The sequence below is a fragment of the Drosophila miranda genome, chromosome 3 (assembly GCF_003369915.1).
Source record: "Drosophila miranda strain MSH22 chromosome 3, D.miranda_PacBio2.1, whole genome shotgun sequence".
Classification (NCBI taxonomy): domain Eukaryota; kingdom Metazoa; phylum Arthropoda; class Insecta; order Diptera; family Drosophilidae; genus Drosophila; species Drosophila miranda.
Window position 1 is genome coordinate 18875754 of NC_046676.1, and position 8124 is coordinate 18883877.

General features: G+C 46.8%; 4 protein-coding genes across 7 annotated transcripts; 3 read left to right on the forward strand and 1 right to left on the reverse strand.

The window, feature by feature from the left end:
• Nucleotides 1-23: 23 nt before the first annotated feature.
• On the forward strand, nt 24-3777 carry LOC108159108 (probable ribonuclease ZC3H12C). 2 transcript variants are annotated; one of them, XM_017292082.2, is made up of 7 exons: nt 25-43; nt 115-285; nt 1881-2021; nt 2080-2280; nt 2333-2994; nt 3061-3282; nt 3352-3777. In XM_017292082.2, exons 2-7 carry the CDS (start codon nt 133-135, stop codon nt 3554-3556), a joined length of 1584 nt encoding a protein of 527 aa, XP_017147571.1. In that variant the 5' UTR covers nt 25-43; nt 115-132; the 3' UTR covers nt 3557-3777. The 2 variants fall into 2 exon arrangements, with proteins under 2 accessions (XP_017147572.1, XP_017147571.1); XM_017292083.2 differs by having other exon boundaries at nt 24-252.
• On the forward strand, nt 194-1717 carry LOC117185813. Its single transcript, XM_033391373.1, has 4 exons — nt 194-285; nt 339-899; nt 967-1085; nt 1159-1717. The coding sequence occupies exons 2-4, from the start codon at nt 609-611 to the stop codon at nt 1367-1369; spliced, it is 621 nt and encodes a 206-aa protein (XP_033247264.1). The 5' UTR covers nt 194-285; nt 339-608; the 3' UTR covers nt 1370-1717.
• Nucleotides 3702-8019, reverse strand: LOC108159115. Of its 2 annotated transcripts, none has more exons than XM_017292097.2 (3): nt 6754-7124; nt 6629-6689; nt 3702-4199 (listed from the first exon to the last, which is right to left on the reverse strand). In XM_017292097.2, exons 1-3 carry the CDS (start codon nt 6991-6993, stop codon nt 3868-3870), a joined length of 633 nt encoding a protein of 210 aa, XP_017147586.1. In that variant the 5' UTR covers nt 6994-7124; the 3' UTR covers nt 3702-3867. The 2 variants fall into 2 exon arrangements, with proteins under 2 accessions (XP_017147586.1, XP_017147587.1); XM_017292098.2 differs by lacking the exons at nt 6629-6689; nt 6754-7124 and adding exons at nt 7557-7614; nt 7682-8019 and having other exon boundaries at nt 3868-4199.
• Nucleotides 4364-6627, forward strand: LOC108159111 (aarF domain-containing protein kinase 1). Of its 2 annotated transcripts, none has more exons than XM_017292092.2 (3): nt 4364-4501; nt 4952-6180; nt 6244-6627. In XM_017292092.2, the coding sequence occupies exons 2-3, from the start codon at nt 4972-4974 to the stop codon at nt 6586-6588; spliced, it is 1554 nt and encodes a 517-aa protein (XP_017147581.1). In that variant the 5' UTR covers nt 4364-4501; nt 4952-4971; the 3' UTR covers nt 6589-6627. The 2 variants fall into 2 exon arrangements, with proteins under 2 accessions (XP_017147581.1, XP_017147582.1); XM_017292093.2 differs by lacking the exon at nt 4364-4501 and adding an exon at nt 4593-4798.
• Nucleotides 8020-8124: the final 105 nt, after the last annotated feature.

Sequence of the window (8124 nt, forward strand, 5' to 3'; positions counted from 1 at the left end):
AAAATAAATAAATCGAAATAGGAATAGGTGACAAAAATCAGCTGTGCGCATTTTATTAAAACAACCGAGCGAAGAACTTTCAAAATTACTAGTTATCCGCATTAATTTACTTAGTACACGTCCTATTCTTTAATGGCTAAACGTAAGAATAAAAGGACCCCAAGGCGGATACATCGTCATCGGCACAAACACGGACTGTCTTCACCCAAGACCACGCGGATGCTGCTCAACAAGTCGGCCCTAAGAAGACAGGTAGATAATTCTCGCGCCGAAACGAGGATCACGGTGAGCGTAGCCATAGAATATTAGAATATATTGTTATTAAATTAAATGCATAGTTTGTTGTACGAGACGCGAATTGCGATTAACCCGATTATGCCGCGTATGTTGAGTGTTGTGTTGTGTTGTTGTGGTACCTTTGTCAGTGCGCAATCGCCGTAACCAAGCAGCACCGAAAAACTTAAGTACAGACGAAAATTGAGCAAGTTCCAGAAAAACCTTGACACGAATTAGACCATCGCAGACAAGCAAATCGAAGGCAGAAAAAGTCGTTATCAAATCCAAGTTGCCAAAAGCAGTTACCAAAACCCACCAAAAATCAGCGAAAAATGGAAGAGATCTGGAAGAAAGTCTGCAGCCACTACGATGTGCCCGAGCAGGTGGCCAATGAGTGGTTCACTCGCATCCAGGAGCATCTGAGTGACGACAGTCCCTCGCGGGCCTACCACAACTGGAACCAGATGATGCAGCGCAAGGAGTCGCACCTGGCCGAGTGCACCAATCCGAACATTGTGCTGGCTGCATTCTTTCAGTATTACCACTTTGATGGCAACCGCAGCTGTGTAGAGGAAAACTGCGAGGTATTCCAGGAGTTCTGCAAGGAAGCCACCATCGAAGATGTGAGTAAGAGTCCGACATCATTTGACCATGGGCTATAGCTTGTGTGTTGCTGCGTGTCTTAAACAGGATGATACCAAGAGTCTGGTGTGCAACCTGTTGGGACGCAAAACTCCCGAGAACGAAGTGCACTGGTGCCACGACGATGAAGCCAATTTGTTGCAGGATGTGGATTTGGTGGTGCTGGCGTAAGTATTTTTCCCTTCCCCGAAACGAAACGAATTTGTTGCTTATTTGCTCCACCGTCTGATGATCCACAAGCTCCTCACCGGAGGAGTACAAGCACTATACAACGCTTCTGCGTTCCGAATACGCAAATCTCGATGATGCGACATACAAGGCCATGCGCATTAAGGTTCTGGAGACACTATTGCTTATACCATCAATATATGCAACTGGGGAGTACCACGACAAGTACGAGGAGCAGGCCCGTGCCAATATACGCAGCGAGATACTCGAGTTGAAGAAGTAAGGCGTTTGCGCGACTTGCTCAGATTTAGATTCCAAAGGGCTCTTTATTTGCTGCTTAGCTGTGTACTTAATTGCTGTTTATACCTCATTCGAAATGCATGAAATAACTACACAACCAAGACTGCTCGAAGGACAGAGGTTCCTTGACAGATTGGGACGTCTTTTTTTAAAAGTCCCATGCATGGACTCTAGATAAATTGTAACTTAATTCTGAACTGAATTCAAGTTTAATCAAAATTTGTCTACTAGTTCGATTTTATGCCAATCTATACGTAAGCCCTTTTAATATAATTACTACCATATTCCCACAATAAACATGATAAATATGTATATCAAAAACTATTCAAAAGCACGCCGTTTTACTAAAAGCACATTTTGAGAACTTAAATTTGAAAACCTCTTGGGTGAGGGGCACACAGTAAGTAGGAAAAGTAATAATGGATTACTTTTCTTTTTTTCTTTTATCAAAACTGAGCTTGAAATTTTTCATAATTTGCATTCCCTTTCACCAGGCTCATCAAACACAGCAAATTACAGAAGCCACCAGCGACAGAACCGCAATGTCACCAGTAGGTAACTTTACAGAGCGTTCCGCGATGCCATCAGCAGACCAACCTGCTCGATTCAAGAAGTTCAAAGATGATCGGAGCAGGGTGAGACGGTGGATGGTAGCTTCGAGGAAGTTATATTATTGCATTTTGATTATTTCAGAACTCTCCCAAGCGCTTGCAGCCGAACGCACAAAAGAAAAAGAAGAAAATGGATCGCAAATACATCCAGAAGCTGATGAGCTCGATCAAGAAGAAATACCGGATGAACAAAGGTCCGCACTTTAAGCGCAGGTTGGAGTTTCGAAACGATCCGCCGGCTGAGGCAGTATTGCCCAAGCCCAAGTTTTATAGACCCCCGAAGGTAAGGTTGAGATTGTGTTTGGACTTTGACCACTTATTCACATGCAACTCAGGCGAATGGGAGCTCAACTCCAAATCAAAATGATACCATTGAGGATGGAGAAATAGTTGAGGGACTAGAAATCAGCGATGATGATGATGACTGCGTGCTACTGGAGCCCCCAACGGCCTTCATAAACATCGATGATGATGAGAGTGATGGCGAGCCCTCTACCAGTGACAGAAGCTTCAAGGCTTTCAAGCGTCGTGCGGAATTGCTCGCCCCATCACCTCAAATACTGTTCAAAGACTGCCATCGCCAGACGGCGCTTCTTAGGACATCGAAACCAACAAATCAACTGCTTTATTCCACCATGGCCAAGAAGACCGTGTCAGAGGCTTCCTACATCGTCTCAGACGATAGCTTCGAAACGGCCAGGCCGAAGACAAGCCAAACACATGCCGATTCTGTCATTGTTATCGATGACACTATTACGGAGGAAGACTTCATTCCGTTGCCACCCGATGATCCAATATTGAAAAGCTCTAAAACGAAGGGAAAGAAGTGGAGTAGCAAGCGAATGAACGACAGCCTGTTCACTTCTGCGGAAAAGAAAGAGCTGTGTAAGTACAATAGAAACACCTTCAATCCCTCAGAGGAATCGGAAGAGACTGACAACGAGCCGAAATCAAACAAGAGAGCGGTGATAATCGATGGCAGCAATGTGGCCTTCGCGTGAGTGTTTCGCTACGACATACACGTGTATGTATGCTAAAGAACCTATTTTCAATACCCTCACAGACATGGAAATTCCAACATATTCTCCTCGGAGGGCATCAAATATTGCCTGCAGTATTTCGATAAAATGGGCCATAATGCCAAGGCTGTGATACCGGCGTTCCGCAAAAATGCGACCAAATCCTCGAATCCCGAACTTCTGGATAAGCTGCACAAAGAGGGTAAGATCGTATTTACTCCATGCAAGAACTTGCCTGGTAAAATGTCCACCAGCTACGATGATCGGTAAGCTGTAGATTGATTTTGTATTTCCCATTAAATCTCCATTAAAATACTTGGTTTCCCATCCTTCAGCTTCATATTGCAGCTGGCGTACGAGTGGAATGCAGCTGTGGTGTCGAATGATAACTACAGGGATCTGATAAATGAGAATCCAGCATTCAAGAAGATTGTGGAGACTCGCGTTCTTGGCTATTCTTGGTGCGACAACATATTCATACTCCCAAAGGATCCGTATGGACGCTGGGGACCGACACTTGATGAAATACTAAAATGCTAAATTCTTCCTTATATGTACTTAAATTCGTTCAGTTTAGTTAAATAAGTTATCTCATTGAAGCTATTTACATTTCATGTCTCGTTGGCATTTCTGTGGCTCCATCTTTTCTTTTTTGAATCACATCAAGAAATGAAAAGTTGACAAATTATCAGGGATACGTTTATTTCAGCATTTAGTAAATTGCTTAATCGAAAATTAAAGAAACTTTTATTCATACATAAGAATTACTCTTAAAATTTCTTGTATATATGTATAAGCGTGTATATTTAAGTATGGAATACAATTTATTATTTCGGAATCGAAAGTTTTTGTTACAACACCGGTGGCTGACCGTTCACCAGGAACGTTGTGGTGGTTGTCGTCGTGGTGGTGGCGAGAGTTCCCGACTCGTAGACTGGCGGTGGCTCGTTGATGCCCACCTCCAGGTTGGTGGCAATGGTCAGTGTGGAGGCTGCATTGCTGACTCCGTGCTTCTGTTCGCAGTAGGCTGCCTCATCGTAGCTGGGCGGCAGATCCAAAGTCTTTGGCAGCACAGTAATCTGGTCGTTCTGGTCACCTACACTGACGCTGCTGATGCCAGCGGCACAGCTGGAACTGCCATTGCAATTGTTGTTCGTCACACTGATTTCCATCTCACGACGGGCTGAAGGAAGAGAAGGAAGCGAGTTCAAAACCACATTTAAATTTAAACTTGCCGCCAAAGCTCTTTGTTAAGAAGCTTTCAGCTGTAAAAACGATAGCCTTCGCTGTTAAAACGCTAGATTCAAGGTGTTAACATAACATGGCATATCGCTGTTACGTCAGCTGACTCTGCTGTGACGTCACCCGAGCAGCTGACGCTTGGCCGCGTTTCTAAATAATTTCATTGCTTCTATAAAGTTTCTGCTTGTTGTTTACGTACGCGGCTGCAATACCAGCGGCGCCACCTAAAGCGCACAAAATCTAGTAAGTGAAACTATTTGCACAAGTTCGAACCTTTCGATCGGCTCACCTTCATTCACGTTTATATAATACGCGTTGGCGCCTCGCACAAGGTGAAAGTTAAGATGCATGTGGCATACAGAAATCGAGAGATATGTAAATGAAAATGTTTGCTCTGTGCTGTTTGAAAGATGCAACAGGTTTAATCGCACCAATTTGAGCTATCAGAGGGCCGCCACGAAAGTGTTCCAGTACAAAGTGCAAAGGCTGAAACTAATGAATGAACTCAGACCCAGACTCATTCGCAAAACTAATTTCGGGGTAATTTGAAGTGAAAGCCCTCCCCAGAGCACAGTTCAGGGGCTAATCGGCATTGACAACCTGTTGGCTTCACACCTGACTGGCTCCCGCGCTGGCGTTCCAACAACCGAGACACCACACAAATTTTAACACTTTCTTCTTCACATTCCACAGCACAGAAGCCGCTGCCATAGATGTCGTTGCGTCGCGTTCTGGGCTATGGCGCCTTGGGCGCTGGACTGGTCAGCACCGGCCTCAGTCTCCACACAAACGACTACGACCCGAACTCTCTAGGGATTGTGCGGCTGTCGCGCTCCGCTGCTGCCGTCGTGGATGTGGCTCTGACCTACAAGCGAGAGCTCTACTACAGGGAATGGGACAAAGAGACGCCCGAATACAAGGCTGAGAAGAGTCGGGTGCACAAGATAGCGGCCGAGAAGCTGCTGAAGCTGATATGTACCAATAAGGGGGTGTACATCAAGGTCGGGCAGCACATAGGTGCCCTGGAGTATCTGCTGCCCAAGGAGTTTGTGCAGACAATGAAGGTGCTGCACTCGGATGCGCCACAGAATCCAATCGAGGACCTGTACAAGGTTATCCGACAGGACCTGAAGTGCAATCCGGAGGATATATTCGATAGCTTTGAGCGGGAACCGCTTGGCACCGCCTCCCTAGCTCAGGTGCACAAGGCTCGCCTGAAGACCGGTGAGATAGTGGCTGTCAAGGTGCAGCATCCGTATGTGAAGGGCAACTCCCGCGTGGATATGAAAACGATGGAGCTGGCGGTCAATGTGCTATCCAGAATATTCCCCGACTTTAAGATCCACTGGCTGGTGGAGGAGTCCAAAAAGAACCTGCCCGTCGAGCTGGACTTTCTGAACGAGGGCCGCAACGCCGAGAAGGTTGCCAAGCATTTTGAGAAGTATAGCTGGCTGCGCGTGCCCAAGATCTACTGGCATCTGAGCTCCACCCGTGTCCTGGTCATGGAGTATCTGGAGGGTGGCCATGTCACGGACCTCTCCTACATTAAGAGCAACAAAATCGACGCTTTTGCGGTTTCCAATCGCATCGGCCAGCTGTACTCGGAGATGATCTTCAAGACGGGCTTTGTACACAGTGATCCGCATCCGGGAAACATTCTGGTGCGGCGCACACCTCAGCACAATGTAGAGATCATCCTGCTGGACCACGGGCTGTACGCCAACTTGACGGACAAGTTCCGCTACGATTACTCCAAGCTCTGGCTAAGCATACTCAATGTGGACCGCAAGGCCATGCGGTTTCACAGCGAGCAGTTAGGAATCAAGGGGGAGCTGTACGGACTGTTTGCCTGCATGGTGACAGGCCGTCCCTGGGAGACGGTCATGCAGGGCATCACCAAAGTCAAATATTCCAAAGAGGAGGTGAGTTTATCCAAATTTTCTCTCTCGAAATCTAATGTTGATTATTTGTATCTCCATTTGCAGAAGAACACCCTTCAGAGCAACACGTCCATGGTGCTACCTCACATTTCGGATGTCCTGGAGCAGGTCGATCGCCAGATGCTGCTCATCCTGAAGACGAACGATTTGATTCGGGGCATTGAATCGACGTTGCGCACACAGAACCGCATGACCGCTTTCTGGGTCATGTCCAAGTTCTGTGTCCAATCCTCGTATGCCGAGCAGAGGACCCAGCTGGCCAACTCCCGTTCGCGTGCCCTATGGCTGCAGCTGCGCGAGCGCTGGGAGCTGCTCAAGCTGAACTGTTACTACCTCTACCTGGGACTGATTAACTTTGGTTTCCTCGAAGCACTCAAGCAGGTCATATAGCACTATCTGAATTAAAAGTACAAAACTGGTGACAAATTACCTCGCTGTCTCTGCAGGGCCAGGGCCCGGACTTGCGCCTCCCGCTTGCGTTTCATGGCACTCTTTAGGGGGATGGGAGTAAGCGGAGGGTTAGCAGGAGCAGATCCCAAATCGATCTCAGCTTACCATAATCACAACAAGCGGTAGAAGGAAGATGAACAGAAACACCAGGGTTACATACATCACATAGTTAGGATAGTAGTACACGTAGGGACCTTCCCACGTAGCGGTATATCCGCCACCATTGCTGGCCCACCCAGCAGGAGTTGGGCTCACAGTGGCATTACTAATCGACGTAGTAGTGGTCGTCAAATTCGCAATTGTGGTTGTAATAGAGCTAACCGTACTGTTTAAAGCAGGGGCCATATTCCACTCGATATAATTTCTTGTCTATCTATCTATTTATTATTTTGCGTAACACGAATCGAAGTGTATCAATTGCTTCAAAGGCGACGCGGCGGAGCTCGATCGAACTGACTAACTAGACTGGCCCAAATTGATGGCCCCAACCGGGCATGGGTCAGACCTGCGCACAACCGCCGCACACCCGCCGCACACCCGCCGCACACCCGCACATATTTGCTTTGTAATCATTAGCTGATAAGGTGACAAAGGCAGCAACCCGAGCCAGGGGCTTACTTACGGCTGGTTGTGATTTCTGCTCTGTTTTCCGTTTTGTTTCGTGCCTGGCAATATCTAATGAGGCGATATGATAAATGTACGCAAATAGATATATATCTGTACATGGACAACCGTTTATGCGAGTGTGTGTGTGTTTGTGTGTGTGGAATACCATTGTATGTATATATTAAGAATATATTTCATGATTTATGGAGAGCGGGCACTCTTCTTGGGCACCAGTTCAGTGGCCCAACTCTGGCAAATATTTATGTTTGTTCTCAAGAACAACCATCCCACACCCCACTTACCTGGCTCATCCTTGAGGCGCAGCGACATCGTATAGGAGCGAAAGGTTATCATCAGTACCTGCAAAAGATACTTGATAGTTGGGGCAACCAGGAGCAGCAGTAGATGGACTGTAGTGTCCACTTACACGCAGCAGGAAGATCAGGAGGCCAAGGAGGCAGAGGGTGAGAAGCATAGCCCCAAGATTATCCATTATAGCCAAATCAGTTAACACTCGGTTGCTTTGCTGGCTAGCTTTCTGTCTGCCGGATGAGTGGGTGCTCCGTGATTCACACTAAAGCCTTTGGCATATGTCAAGGCTCAAGATAAGATATGGCCCGAACCGAACTTGATTACATTTTAAGCGTTTGATCGACTTTTTAGCGGCATTGTCTTGCGGCCGTGACTCCCCTAACTCTAACACTGGCAACGTCACGTAGAATCGCGATGCGAATCGTTGAAGAACTGATTTCCAAATGGCCAACACACAGATTGTACTCGTTGTGTTATCATCGCCAGATTGCTCTTTTATGCTTGTGCGCCGTGCCTTTGTTTATCTCATGTTGTAGCAAAAGCCCACAACGAGATGAC

What these genes read in the sequence shown, in the direction of transcription:
- LOC108159111 (XM_017292092.2), top strand. Translation starts at nt 4,972, where the DNA reads ATGTCGTTGCGTCGCGTTCTGGGCTATGGCGCCTTGGGCGCTGGACTG. An exon ending in TCAAATATTCCAAAGAGGAG is followed by an intron (nt 6,181 to 6,243) that starts GTGAGTTTATCC and finishes CTCCATTTGCAG; the next exon opens with AAGAACACCCTTCAGAGCAA.
- LOC108159108 (XM_017292082.2), top strand. Translation starts at nt 133, where the DNA reads ATGGCTAAACGTAAGAATAAAAGGACCCCAAGGCGGATACATCGTCAT. An exon ending in GCGCCGAAACGAGGATCACG is followed by an intron (nt 286 to 1,880) that starts GTGAGCGTAGCC and finishes CCCTTTCACCAG; the next exon opens with GCTCATCAAACACAGCAAAT. An exon ending in AGTTTTATAGACCCCCGAAG is followed by an intron (nt 2,281 to 2,332) that starts GTAAGGTTGAGA and finishes CATGCAACTCAG; the next exon opens with GCGAATGGGAGCTCAACTCC.
- LOC108159115 (XM_017292097.2), bottom strand. Translation starts at nt 6,993, where the DNA reads ATGGCCCCTGCTTTAAACAGTACGGTTAGCTCTATTACAACCACAATT. An exon ending in TACCGCTTGTTGTGATTATG is followed by an intron (nt 6,690 to 6,753) that starts GTAAGCTGAGAT and finishes ATCCCCCTAAAG; the next exon opens with AGTGCCATGAAACGCAAGCG. An exon ending in GGCCCTGCAGAGACAGCGAG is followed by an intron (nt 4,200 to 6,628) that starts GTAATTTGTCAC and finishes CTCTTCCTTCAG; the next exon opens with CCCGTCGTGAGATGGAAATC.
- LOC117185813 (XM_033391373.1), top strand. Translation starts at nt 609, where the DNA reads ATGGAAGAGATCTGGAAGAAAGTCTGCAGCCACTACGATGTGCCCGAG. An exon ending in AGGAAGCCACCATCGAAGAT is followed by an intron (nt 900 to 966) that starts GTGAGTAAGAGT and finishes TGTCTTAAACAG; the next exon opens with GATGATACCAAGAGTCTGGT. An exon ending in GTGGATTTGGTGGTGCTGGC is followed by an intron (nt 1,086 to 1,158) that starts GTAAGTATTTTT and finishes ATGATCCACAAG; the next exon opens with CTCCTCACCGGAGGAGTACA.